Here is a 14,127-nt window from a genome sequence, read left to right on the forward strand (position 1 = left end):
TGGACCTCTCATTTTGCAGATAACCAAACTGAGGCCAGAGAACAGAAAGGAAGGGCCCAACGTCTGGAGCCCCGGGTGTCGTGAAACCTGGGCATGGAAATTCCTCACTATTTTAGCAGATCGGATGGTGAGAGCAGGCGAGATCACCACTCTATCAGACTAATCTATCTCCTTCAGCCCAGAACGCTCACCTGGCACCAGCCACCACAGCCCGCCCTTCAAAGCACACACATCACTCATTTTATAGCCAGAGGCTGGGTATGTTTTGAGATGTGACAAAGCTGGAATCAGGGCAGGGGTTATGTCGAGGGCTGGAAGCTAGGGAGGGCTGGGGAGGAGGTAGAAGGGAGGCAGGGGTGAATGTGATAGGTGGCTGTGGTTCTCTTGCCACTCAGCCACGAGCAGGAGGGATAACAGAAGGGACTGCCCGGGACCCTCGATGGCTAGAGAGAGGCCCAGCTGAATGACAGTCCAACTCCACCCCTCACCCCTCCTTCCTTAGTCTCTGAAGCTGGAACGATGGCTTGGTCAGGTCACGGTGGCTGGTGCTGCTGGCCACTGCTTGGCAGAGGGCCACCAAGACCAGTAGCTCTAGTCTTCTCCACCACAGAGAGCTAGTAAAGCCTTCAGGAAGTCTCCAGAGGTGTCACCCTGACAGGACAGAGAGAAAGCAGAGTGAGAAAGGAAGAATTCTGGTCCAAATCCCCCAGCCTCCTAGTGGCCATCAGTCTCGACATGACCCTCAGCATCTCGGTCAGCATCTCGGTCACCAACCCAGTTGCTGTACCAAGGCCAGCGAGACCTCTCCAGACACACACCCGGTACCTCCAGGAATCGGCCCTTTAGAACCTGACCCAGCAAAGCTGCAAGGCACAGTGCCTCCTCTCCTTTTGGCAGCAGCTTGGATCCCATCTGCCAGCCCAGCTCCTGTCCGACCAGCCCTGCAGCTTCCCACTTGAAGGGCCTGAGGCCTCCATCTTGCCTCAGGAAGCCAGGCACATTCCTCAGCCCTTGGTACCCACTGTCTATAGCCATCATCTGAGAGAGCCACCCTGCACCAAGGCCCAGGCCAGCAACCAAGCTGGTAAACACCACTTACTCTGATACACCACAAGAGTCTGTCTGTAGTCAGGCCAGGAAGCCAGACCCTCCCGAGTGGCACAGATCCCCATTTAGAAGGGGCTTCTATTACTTAGAATGTTTTTGGTTTTGGAGACAAGGTCTCATGTAGCCCAGGCTGGCCTCCAACTCACTATACAGTCAAGAATGACTTTGATCTATCGATACTTCCAGATTAAGGATACACGGCTACTTGGAAAATTCAGAGCTGGGAATATAGCTCATTGGTAGTGCACTCGCTTAGGATGCGTGAAGGCCTAGCTTCAATGCAGAGCACTACATCAAATAAATCAAAACTCTAAAAGAGGGGCTAGGAGTGTGTCTCGGTTAGCAGACTGCTTGTCTACCAAGTATGAAGCCCTGGGTTTGATCTCTAGCACTGTATGAACCAGGTGTGGTAGCACACACCTGTAATCCCAGCAAATAGGAGGTGGAGGCAGGAGGATGGCAAGTTCAACATCAGCTTGGGCTACAAAGTGAATTTAAGGCCAGCCTGGGCAGTATAGTGACCCTGTCTCAAAATAATTTTTTTTAAAGAAGGGCTGGTGTTATAGCTCAGTGGTCCAGTGTATACTTAGCATGTGTTTCAGTCCCCACTACCAGTAAACAGAAAATAAATATTGAGTTGTGTTCTTAAAAAAGATCAGTTTTGTGGTATGTAAGTTAAACTTTAGCATGATTGACACCACAATTAGTGCTGATAATCTGCTACCACCTGACCAATTTGTAAACTATACTTTAACAAAATTACAAGAACTAAAACACCAGGGGCCAGAGAGATGGCTCAGCGGTTAAAGCACTTGATGCTCTTGCAGAGGACCCAGGTTCGGTTCTCAGCACCCACACGGCAGCTCACAACTCGGCAGCTCCAGGGCCAGGGGATCTGTTACCTTCTTCTGAACTCTATAGGGCACCAGACTTACGTGCAGGCAAACACACATACGCATAAAATAAAAGAAATATTTTCAGAGCAAAAACAACGAGGCGGGTCTGCCTTTAGCAGTTCCCCGAATTACACGGTAATCCAAGAGCCTGAGGAGAAGCCCTTCCCTCACCTCAATGGTCTGGTGTAGAGACTTGTCATATTTCTCAATGAATTCCCTCCGAATGTTGAGCAGATCTATCTCACTCCGGGAGACCATCACCCTGGTGAGGGTCTTCTCATCCGTGCCAGCACCCTGGTGGAGTCAAGAAAGAGAGATACATGGGGCACGAGAGAGAGGCAGAGCTGGGTCAGCAGATGTCTGCCTGCCTGTCGCTTCTGCCCTCCCAAACCAGGCGGGTTATTCCATCACCATCTTCCACAGACAGACAGTACCAATCAAACTCCCTCGTGTCTTCCACAGACAGTACCAATCAAACTCCCAGTGTCTTCCACAGACAGAAAGTACCAATCAAACTTCCTTATGTGGAGGAATGGCCAGACAGAGGGCCTGTGTGGGCTGAGCAGGCCCTTCTAAAATTCACATCCTCCTGGAACCTCAGCATGTAACCTTGGGAACAGAGTCTTTGTGTTTTGTGGTTTGGAGGATGCATCCTTCCCCAAATTCATGCACCGAAGGCTTGGTCCCCAGTGCAGTGTTCAGAGCTAGAGCTTTGGGGAAGTGGATCTTCGGGTTTCCGACTTCCTCGATAGGTCAGTGCACTGATGTGTATACAATCTGGTGGCATTGCTGGGAAGCGGGGAAGGTGAAATCAGTCCTGGGGGTGTTAGGGGATGGACTTTGTCCCTGGTCCCTTCCTCCCTCTCTGCTCCAGGCTACCAGGAAGTGAGCAGCTCTGCTCTCCCGTGTGCTCCCTGCCATGACATTCTACATCACCACAGGCTCAGAAGCAATGGACCAGAAGACCATGGGCTGAAGCCTCTGAAGTTCTGAGCCCAAATCCATTTTTTTTCATCCTTTAATTTGATTTTCCTCCCAGATACTGCACCACCGAGATGGAAAGCTAAGTAACATACCATTGTCATGAGTTAAAATGAAGTCATGTTGGATTAGGGCCCTAAACCCACGGGGTGGCAGCTTAGGGGAGCAGGGACACAGACATACACACGAAGATGAAGGCAGAGGCTGGAGGGATACAGCCAAACCCAAGGCACACAACACAGGGGCTCCTGGCAGCCCCCAGGGGACAGGGGAGGGATGGGAGAGGAAGGAACAGACCTTGCCGATGCCTTGATTTTAGAACCAGAGATTATGTTCTTGTCATTCAGTTTATGGAAATTCACTACAAAAGTCTTGGAAACTAACATAGGATCTGGAATATGTGAGCACCAGGGCTCCCTCTCATCTCCTCCACCTCTGCCACTCATCGGGTGTATAGACGTGGGCCAAGTTTAACTGCCCTGTACTGTCTTTGTTGTTCTAGGAAATAAGGGGGTTACCATGGGTCCATAGCATTGCCATGGGGGTCAGCTGTGGTCAGAAGTAGACACAAGGCCCAGGCTTTGACACAGAGTGAGTTCTCAAGCAGTTGGGCTGGATCATTCTTTGATATGGGGATCCAGCTTGTGTACAACAGGGTATATTAACGTCCCTGGTCACTCCCCCCAGATGCCAACAGCAATATTCTTTTAGATTTTGGCAGCCAGAAATTTATCTGGATATTAAAAATATCCCTGGGTGGAGGGGTACAAAAATCACCCCGATTGAGAAAGACTATCCTTGGGCCAAAGGCAGATGCTGGTAAATAGCAAAGTGGGGGAAACAGCAGCCTGAAGTCCTCATCTGGGGGATGGTGCACATCTGTGCCTGTTGGTTTGGGAAAGACAGTGCTCATGAACAGGTCAGATGCCATACCTTCATGGACTTGTACAGTTTGTCAGCAAAGAAGAGAGGCTTGTTCTTGACACTCTGAACTGTAGGGAAGAGGAGAGAGAAGCAGGGAATCTGGTCAGAGGCTGTGTGCCGCTCAGACCCTGGGCAGGGCTCTTCTCTATCTACTGCAACTAATGGACTGGGTCTGCAGGTCACTGCTAACCTGCCTGGCTCAGAGCTGTCACTTTAATCCATGGTGCTACTCCCTTTTCTCTTCCCTATGTCCACCTCCCACTCTGTCATGTGCTGCGTCTTTCCTACAGTGAAGATGTTTGAAGCTGACTGAGGTCAGCAGCAGAATGCATAAATGGGATTTAAGCCCTAGGGGATGCTGGATGCAGGGCCACCAATTGAGTGCATTAAAAGCATGTGAGAAGATGGCTAAAAACTGAGTTTCTGGGTCTGGAGAGATAGCTCAAGGGTTAAGAGCACTTATTGCTCTTCCAGAGGACCCAAGTTTTGTTCCCAAATCTTCCTTTGGGCCACTTACTACTTACTGCCTATTAACTCCAATTCTAGGGGACATGACACCTTCTTCTGGATTTCACAGGCTACCACACAAATGTGGCATACACACACACACACACACACACACACACACACACACACACCAACAAACAAAAAAAAACACCCCAAAAAACCAAAACCTAAAAACAACACGAGTTTTAGACTCCACTCTAGAGATATTCTGAGTGGGAGTGGGATGTGTGTGTTGGGGGCTAACAACTGTGTGTCACTTGAGGACTGGGTAGAAGGCCAGTTTTCATGTCCTGTCACAGAGTGCAGAAGCTGAGACAGGCTCTGTGTTCTCCCAGGGACACACAGCAATGACGTGGCAGTTCCTACTTAGCTCCCCAGCTTCCAATCTCTATGCTGTCCTTTCTCTCTGGTGTTGCTGTAGGTGGTAAAGAGCCGTTGTAAGCAACACCTCCATTTATCTAATCTAAAACACTTTTCCTCCACATTTTAGAATTCCTGAAATTCAAGACGCATTTTGCAGTTGATAGAGAGACTCTGAAAGCCTTCTATCGCCACCTGCTGGTACAATAAGGTAAGTACAGGATGCAATATTATGCTTAGCTCTGTATGGATCCATATTTACACAGTGAGAAATGAGACCCAAAAGGCAAAGACACTTTTTCAAAGTCAACGTCTTTGGTCTGTGAGGTGGCTCAGCAGGCTAATGGACTTGAAACCAAGCCTAAGGACTGGAGTTCAATCCCCAGCACCCACACAGTGGAGAGAACCAACTCTATAAAGTTGGTTCCTTTGACCCCCACACACATTCTCTGGTACGCACAGACCTGTACATGCATTTATGTGTACACACACAAAACAAATAATAAAATGTAACAAGAAATTAAAAACCAAAAAGCCACTGGGCAGCGGTGGCGCATACCTTTGATCCCAGCACTCAGGAGGCAGAGGCAGGTGGATCTCTGTGAGTTCCAGGCCAGCCTGGTCTACAGAGCAAGATCCAGGACAGGCACCAAAACTACACAGAGAAACCTTGTCTCAAAAAACCAAAGGGGGGGGGGGAAACAAATGAAAAAAGTGGTAGCTCGGCGGCAGAATGTGGTATGAGAGAACATGCTTAAGGTGTGTCTAGTGTATACATGCAGTGTGTGCCCTGTGAATGAATGCATCTTGCATGTCCTGTGAATCTCATGTGTGCAAATTCGGTGTGTCTTGTGTGATACACACACACACACACACACACACACATACACACACACACTCCAATCCTGCAGAGCACTGCCCTTCTCTGCTCTCCTGGTCCTCTCCCTGGGATGCCCTTTTCTCACCCTACCCCCAGAGCCTTGAAGATGTCCTCAGGCTGTCCCCTACAATCACACTTTGGCAGGAGAGGTGACCTGAGAAGGTGTTTAGTTCCCAGAATGATGCTAAGGTTACATTCCTCTAGGGAACCTGCCCACAGTCTCAGCAATGCCCCAGCCCCTTCCCCTGGGGCCTGCCAGTTACCGATGGCCACAAACGCATCCCTGACGTCCCCAGACATCTCCTTCTTGATGACGTGCTCTATGTCATAGTTGGTCATCTTGATGAACTCCTGGAAGACTGGCCAAGAGAAGTGAGGGAGAGGTGAACACCAGCTGGGCAGGGTCACCTGACCTACCTACCCCATGAATGCTCACACTACGGTCACAGTGTAAGCTGTGCACTGGGTAAGGCTGGGGTGACAGGCAGGTTCTGGCCCCAGGGCTGTCCTAAGGCTTGGAGCCAACTAGGTCACAGCAGCACCTGCAGGTCTGGCCAATAGCTCCAGGGCTTGGCAAGGTCTGTTATCGCAGGCTGATATGCAAAAGGAACTATACCTGGACCACCCAGGGTGGTCTTCCTCTCTGGGTTCCCTCTTATTCCCCGACACGCTTACTATATAATAATCAAAATGGCACCCAAGCGGCTCTGCGTGCCCTGCACAGGCCGACTGCTTTATGTTTATTGTAGGCTTGGTATCCTAGCAACCATGTGAGGTACAACTAAAACCCCAATTCTTAGATAAGGGGATCCAGGAACAGAGGCTCAGTCATCTGCTCAGCCACACGGCTGATAAGTGGGGGATGGGAGTCAAGGCGACGGAGCATCAGGCTCCCAGTATCTGGGTGTTGAAAAGGACTGAGCAGACACATGCGAGGCAGCGAGAGTCTCAGCGACAGGGGACTTCAGGGTTGCCACTGCACACAGCTGTTGTGGCCTGTCCTGGGCCAGCCCCACCCCCCCTCTGCCTTGTCCCTGGCAAGCATCACCAACGGACCATGACAGCACACCTCAGAATCCTTCACACTGCCTGTTTCTGAGGGGAAAGGGGCTGCTCCTTCCTTATCCTAGGTGTTCCGCTTGCTTCTGTAAGGTGGGGAAGGGAGTTGGCTGAGGGCAGCCTCGGGCTCTGGAGAGGGCTGGCAGGTTCAGGTCAGATTTGGGGCTCCCACTGCCACACTGGAAGGGGTGGGGGTTCTGCAGGTAGGCTCACCTCTGCGGAGGTGAGGGTAGCTACGGGTGCACAGGACCGTCATGAAGCGAGTCTCCAAGGATGTTTTGTCTCCGCTGGGGGTGTCTGCTATTTCCTGCAGAGCCCAGTTGGGGCAAGGGTTAACATGAGAAAACCGTGGTTAGTCTGACTGTCTCTGCCCAGGCTCAAAGCAGGCAGGGTGGGGTTAGACCCGCTATCCAAGGGGCTTGAGGTTGGTCCCTTCTCTTCTCAACTCTGGAGCATAGTGGTCATTCCATCTCCCTTTGAAGTCCTCAGGACCCAGAGATGGGACTGGAGCTGGGTATAGGGACTTGGTACTTCTCCCCAGTCACCAGATAATCCCTCTGGGGAGCATGGACATGTGTGTGAAGGAGCAAAAATGTCCTAGCCAGATTCCCTCAGTTGGGGTCAAGGGCAAATACATTTTATTCTACCATCTAAAAGTTTCCACAGTTCCCTAGCTAGTTATGATCCTATTTGGATTCTCTTTTAAAAACCCACTTTGGGGTTAAAAAAGAAAATGATAATGAATCGATTTAAAGGCAACAACCATAGCTGGTAATTATACGGCATAAATCAAGCCAGAGATGAATGTCCAAAGCATGGGAAACACTTGCTTTGCTCCTGCCTCCTGTTTTTTTTGAGACAGGATCTCATGTAGTCCAGGCTAGCCTCAGACTCTCTAAGAAGCTGAGGATGACTTTAAACTCCTGATCCTCCTGCCTCTACTTGCCACGTGTTCGGATTATAATCCTGCACTATCACACCGGGCCCTTTTAAAACGGAGTCCTTGAAAGGCCCGGAAGGGGAGAGAGAGAAGCTGTGAGGGAAAGGCCCCACTGTTGCCCAATCCTGCCCCACTCAGCCCAGCCCAAGCACAGCAGGACTTGACTCAGAGGCTGGTACCTCCCCGTGAAGAACAGAACACTCACCAAGATCTCAGCGGCAACCTGAGAGCGGGGAGGAGAGAGAGGAGGGAGAGAGGGGAGGCAAGAGTCAGAGGCCAAAGTGAGCGGCCGGAGGACCCTGGAGCCCCAAGGCCTGGCTCAGAGTGGCAGAGGTCCCAAGAGACTCCAGGGTCACAGTGAAGGACTGTGGGGGACACATCCTTTCTCTAATCTCTGGGCTAGAACTCAGAGCGGAAGACTACCAGACTGTCACCTTAGCCCCTCAGGTCCCAGACAGAAAGGCAGGGCAGCTGAGGTCCGGGAGTCACAGGCTCGTGGCATAGGTGGGCACTACACCTTAGGAGCATTCTCCTTAAGAAGAATAGCCTATGGAGGGAACGCTGTGACTAGGACTTTTGTGAGCCAGGATGCTCTGACCCAGGAAGTCTGGGAATAAATGCAGCTGGTCTCCATGTACCTGAACTGTCACCTTAGTCCCTTCCCCAGCATCCTGCCAGCCTTCGTATTCTCCTGCATAGACCCAGAGCCCAGGCTTTATTTATTTAGCTTTGAGACGGGGTCTCACTATGTAGCCCTGGCTGGCCTGGAACCCACTATGTAGACCAGGCTGGACTGGATCTCATAGAAATCCGCCTGCCTCTGCTTCCTGAGTGCTGGGATTGCAGGTATGCACCACTACACCTGGCTTCTTTTCTTCTCTTTGGAGACAAGGGCTCACCAAATAGCAGCCCAGGTAGGCCTTTTAACTGCACAGCCATCCTCCTGCCTCCACCTTCTGAGTTACGGGATTACAGATGATACCATGTTCAAGGTCCCATGAAGCTTTAAAAAAAAAATTAAGGTGGCTGGAAAGGAGGTTCAGTGGATAAGAGCAGGTCCTGCTCTAGCAAAGGACTTGAATTTGCTTCTCAGCACCCATGGTAGATGGTTCACAATTGTCCATAACCTCAGCTCCAGGGGAGGAGCTGCCCTCTTCTGGCCTCTGCAGGCACTGCACTTATGTGCACATAGAAACACATACACACATCCCCCCCCCCTTTTTTTTTTAAAGGTTAAGACTGGGAAAGGGGAGAAGCTCAGATAGACTAAGGCCCTGGGTTTGAACCCCAGCACCATAAAAACAAGACTTCTCTGTATGATTTACACAAGTCCGTATGGGCATATGCATTGTATATACTAGTGCTTCTTTTATCTAGATGAAAAATAATACTCATATTCACCAGGCAGTACATGCATGGACAATGTGGCTCTCGATCAGGCCAGAGTTAGGTGGCTCCTTTACCCACCCCGGAATTTTACAATCATATTCCCCATTATAGAAATATTTTATTTCACTTAGATTTAAATGTCAAGCCACGATGATCCCGTTTAGAAGGCTTATGGGCTACTCGGGGTTTTTGATACTTTCAATCACGTAGCTGAATCATGGGGGAGAATTGTGCCGGGTGAAGTAAGCCAGCTACAAGCAGACAAGCCCCTACCGTGGTGCTTGCAGAGGGGTCAAGTCCAGAGACGGAAAGCAGGCTGCTGTGGGTTAGAGGGAGAAGAAGTGAGGAGCCACTGGCCCATGGGCTCAGAGAGTCAGTTTGGTTAAGAGTTCTAGGGGGCGGGGTAACAGCAAATGGCTGTGCAATGTGAACGGATTGGATGCCACCGAAGAACGATTAACTCGGGCCGGACCCCAGGCGGCTCAGCTGGCCAAAGCTCTTGCCACGAAAACCTGCTGAGTGATCCCGGGAACTCATGCAGTGGTGCACATCTGTAATCCCAGCACTCTCACAGGGAGAGCTGGTGAAAGCTTGCAGGGCCATTAGCAGTGCTGAGACAGGAGAGACTCTGCCTGGATAAGGTGGAAGGAGAGAACTGACCCCCGTACCTGCCCTCTGACCCCCATGTATCACTCCACTCCCCCTTCTTTCTCTCAATAGGGCCTTTGATAGTCCTGGAACTCACTATGCAAAAACAGGTTGGCGTTGAACTTGCATGGAGCCTCCTGCCTGTGCTGGGATTATGGGGAAGGTTTATTCTGCCTGCTTATTTTAACTACCAGAGCAGGAAACTATTTATATATACAAAACAAAGCCCAATTTGAATAGCTATATTAATATTAAGTGATGACTACGGGAGGGGGGGGCAGGAGTAAGATTTTTTTTCCTTTAGCTCTATTTTTTAAATTTTTTTGAAAGCAGTCAATTTACTTATGAGACAAAAACTTGCTAGTTGTCAGGAAACAGATTGCACCAGGATCTGCTCCTTATTCATGGAGAAGCTACTGAGCCTCTGTCAGGGCTATGGTTCAAAGGGTCCCCTCCACTGCCTCCACCCTGGTTCTCTCTCTCCCCTTCCCTTGCAAAGCAGTTGCTGGGCCAGGACCACCACTGACCCATGAACATCCATGGCAGACCAGGCACCAGGCACCAGCATTACCTAGAGATAATGTCAGGGTACAGGGTGGATGCTGGTGAAACCTAAGATGATCAAAAGCCTCCTGCTACACCCAGAGGCTGCTCATGAATACTAAATAAACACCTGCTGGGTGTGTGTGTGTGTGTGTGTGTGTGTGTGTGTGTAAAATGTGGGCTCAGCTCAGTAAACGACGGTGGGGTTACCCCATGGCTAGCTCCTATGAACGTCTGTACTTAAATATAACTGAGAACACCCTGTTGGCTGGGACCCTGGAGCTTCTGACATTGTATTTCAGAAAAGAATTGGGCAACTGGACCACAGTTTCTTGAGCAAGGAGCTGAGTATTGGAGATAAGGGTCCTGGGTCCTGGAGGGTATTGTGTAAGCCAGACTGGAGATAATTGGACCTCAGTGCCAATCAAACTGAAGCCATTCAGAAACTGTCCCCGTGGGCAGGTTAAGGCTGCTTTCCTCCCCAGGAAAAACAACACGGCGCACAGAAGGGCATTAAAGGCCTCACCTTCCAAACTGTAAGGAGGGTTTGGGGGCTGTTGGGGTTTTGTGTTGTTCTTTTGGAGACAGGGCCTCGGGGAGCTGAGGCTGGGCTCCTGCTCTTCCTGCCTCAGCCTCCACACCCGCTAGTACAGGGGTGTGCCTGACTTTGCAATCTCAGTTCCATCAGGCTACCCTAGGGATGGCTGAGCTGCCACTGGTGTCTCAGCCCCTGTCTGCTGGTGAAGCTGGGACTCTGGGTTTGTTAACGCTCCTTCTAGTGACCAGCTGTAACCCCAGGATGCTAGCGTTACAGTGGGTGGCATCTATGCCCATCTCCAGCATGGGGCAGCTCTTGCAGCAGGTGGGGATGGAACAGATGGAGACCTGGCTCGGGTCCACGGGGACAGTAGTGAGGACCTCAGTGGGGGCCGCATAGCCATTAGTGCTCCTCAGGGGAAATGGCACGGGGTTGCCCAGCCTCAGCTTCAGAGAAGCCTGAGAAGCAGAGCATCCAGGACTCTAGTGACCCCTCCTCTGCCGCTATTCGGCGGTATCCAGTCATCACTGGACACAGGGTACCAGGGATCCATCATCAGTCAGTGGCAGCAGCACCAGCCTTCAGGAGCTTGCTACACTTTGCCAAGTCACTTGTATTCACTTTGGTCTCATTTTTCAGATAGGAAACCCAGACATTTGGTTCTCAGGCCTCTTGCCCAGCAAGATTCCAAACCCATTCCTTCTGGGTCAGCTCTCCCTGGGCCAGATTTTGCTTGTGTGATTTGAGAAATCAGTCACCCTTTTGGACTTGCATTTCCCACTGCAGGCTGAGAGGTTTGAACCTGGGTGACCTATGATTGCCTTACAGTTCTGAGGGGCCCACTACCCACGTGGGAAGTGCCAGGAAGCAAGCTCCACCCTCCCAAGTCCACTCTGAAAACCCTCAAGCATTTGCTTTGCTTCTACAAGTGGAGGTAAAGGGGTCTGAACTAAGCATCTGTCAGTTGAACCAGCCATGTCCCAGCCAGGAGCCTGCCCCATCTACAGCCATTGCCTGGCAGGGACCCGCCAGCTGTCCAGTAGAGATGGGCGGGAGTCTCACCTGAGCATCTTCCCGGGCCTGGTCTCGGTTTTCTCCTCCTTCCTCGCGATTCCCCTGTCACACACAGGACCATCGAGAAGTCAGTCCCCAGACATTCCCCACTTGCATCCTTCGGTCACCTGTGGGTCTTGCTCAGTCACCTCCCGGCACCCCTTTTCATCTTTTGCAATACTGAAACAATTCCAGGGTAGGCCACGTGGTCTGGGCCCTGGGTTACAGGATCACAGGACAGAGTCACCCATGTGGCTTTGATACACAAAAGAGACCCAAAAAAGTCACAATACCAACCATCAAAAAGGAATTTTCACAGGGTGGTAGTAGCGCACGCCTTTAATCCCAACACTTGGGAGGCAGAGGCAGGTGCATCTCTGTGAGTTCTAGGCTAACCTGGTCTACAGACTGAGTTCCAGAACAGCCACGCTACACAGAGAAACACTGTCTTGAAAAACAAAACGACAAAAAAGAGGAACGCAGAGATCTGAGGGGGAACCCCGAGGAGGCAAGGGGGTGAGTGGCGGGGCATGTTCTCTCGTAGTCTGTGCATGAATGGACCTCAGAACCATGAATTCACTCACCGTGGCCAGAGAAATGAGGATCCTTCTGAAGTGGCCAGATGTGTCTGAGCTCAGGGCGTCCTCCAGGGACTTGTGATAATCTGAGATAGGAAGAAAGGTGTGAGCAGCTGCAGGCGGGAGGCTTGGAGAGCGAGAGTCACACCCGAGCCAGGGCCACGTCGGCAGGGGAGGTGGGGATGAAGGGGTGTGCAGTCAGTTCCTGAGGGCCTCCAGCTATCTTCCTGCTGATTTCAGGAGGCAGCTGGTACTGGCACCTGCCCCTCTACACTCCTGTACCAGCTCCCCACCTCTCCTATTCATTATCCATTCATTTTGGTGCATTGTTAGGAATTGAACCCAAGACCTTGTGCATGCTAGGCAAGGGATCTAGAGCTATACCCCGAGCCCTCAACACCTTCCAGTGGAACCTCTCTGCCTTCCTTTACTCTCTACCATCCCTCCTACCCAGCAGCCACCGAACCCCAAAGTATATCTGGGACCTTCGTGCCTCCTGTCCCCTACTTAAAATGACTGTTTACTCAAAGCCCTGCAGAAAGAAAGCTGTTCGAGATCTGACCAGAAGTCACAGTGTTTCAGAATGACAATCCAGGGCCACTTGACTAAAGCTCAAGGATTTCCAGACTATAGCAGTGCAGGGTACAATGAGGCGGGGGGGGGGGGGGGGGGGGGAGGAGACCCTTCTGAGGGCGGGTCTCTGTGCAACTGTTCAGGCCCCATTCCCACGAAGCCACCCTCCCCGTCCCCAGCAGGCCAAACGCTCTCTCTGCTCCCCAAATTCTATGCAAATTGTCTTCTACCACCAGGACTGTTCTCGTGGGGGCAGCCGACTCTCCCTAGGTGCCGAGCTGGGTACACTAAGAGGTTTGTTAAAGCCCCAGAGAAGGCCCGGGGAGAGAGCCCAGCCAGTAAAGGGCTTGCCACAGGAACACGAGGACCTGAGCTGGATCCTCAGACCCACGCGGCAAAAACAAACCAAACAGGCATGGCCGTGCCTACTTGTCATCCTACAGCTGGTGAGGGAAGAATGGAAGATCACGGGGGCTTCTCGGCCATCAGCCTTGCCAAACTGGCAACCCTTAGACCAGGAAGAGATCCTGTCTCAAAAAGTAAGGTGAGGCCAATGAAGTCAGTCCCCAAACATTCCCCATATGCACCCTTCAGTCACCTGTGGGTCTTGCTCAGTCACCTCCCAGTAACAGGTAAGGGTGCTCGCTGCCAAGCCTGATGACCCGAGTTCAATACTTGCAACCCACACAGTAGAAAGAGAGAACTGACCCCACAAGTTGTCCTTTGACCTACACATGCACGTGCGCTCTCTCTCTCTCTCTCTCTCTCTCTCTCTCTCTCTCTCTCTTTCTTTCTCTCTCTCTTGCACATGCACGCACAAATTATAAAACTAAGGTGGATGGTACCTGAGATTGAACCCTGGTCTCCATCCACACATCACAGCGTCATGGAGGCGGTAGGTCAGAGCTGTGAGCTGATATCGACAGGTGGGGGACCCCCTGTTCCCCAGCAGCACTGGGCCAGCTGCCCCCCCCCCACTCACCCTCCTTGTAGGCCTCGTTGATGGCCCGGATTTCAGCATTGGTCCGAGTAGCCAGGATTTCGATGAGAGCCTTCTCATCCGTGCCAGCTCCCTAGGAAGTCCATACAAAGGACATGTCCACTGCGGTTCTGACCCTGACTACCAGCACCTCCCCATCTCACCCTCTAGT

The 14,127-nt window shown here is 51.4% G+C and overlaps 1 protein-coding gene across 2 annotated transcripts in view; it reads right to left on the reverse strand.

Annotated features, from left to right (window-relative positions):
* Nucleotides 1-239: 239 nt before the first annotated feature.
* Nucleotides 240-14,127, reverse strand: part of Anxa6 (annexin A6) — a 49,941-nt gene continuing 36,053 nt past the window's right edge. The window contains exons 18-26 of one of the 2 annotated variants that reach the window (XM_006984873.4): nt 13,959-14,049; nt 12,410-12,489; nt 11,835-11,888; nt 7,860-7,877; nt 6,928-7,021; nt 5,919-6,014; nt 3,918-3,976; nt 2,175-2,297; nt 240-651 (exon numbers count right to left, since the gene is read on the reverse strand). In XM_006984873.4, the coding sequence (XP_006984935.1) occupies nt 592-651; nt 2,175-2,297; nt 3,918-3,976; nt 5,919-6,014; nt 6,928-7,021; nt 7,860-7,877; nt 11,835-11,888; nt 12,410-12,489; nt 13,959-14,049 (675 nt within the window). In that variant the 3' untranslated portion in view covers nt 240-591. The remainder of the gene's footprint in view (nt 652-2,174; nt 2,298-3,917; nt 3,977-5,918; nt 6,015-6,927; nt 7,022-7,859; nt 7,878-11,834; nt 11,889-12,409; nt 12,490-13,958; nt 14,050-14,127) is intronic. The other variant, XM_006984874.4, reaches the window with a different exon arrangement.

This window comes from Peromyscus maniculatus, chromosome 8, assembly GCF_049852395.1.
Source record: "Peromyscus maniculatus bairdii isolate BWxNUB_F1_BW_parent chromosome 8, HU_Pman_BW_mat_3.1, whole genome shotgun sequence".
Lineage (NCBI taxonomy): Eukaryota > Metazoa > Chordata > Mammalia > Rodentia > Cricetidae > Peromyscus > Peromyscus maniculatus.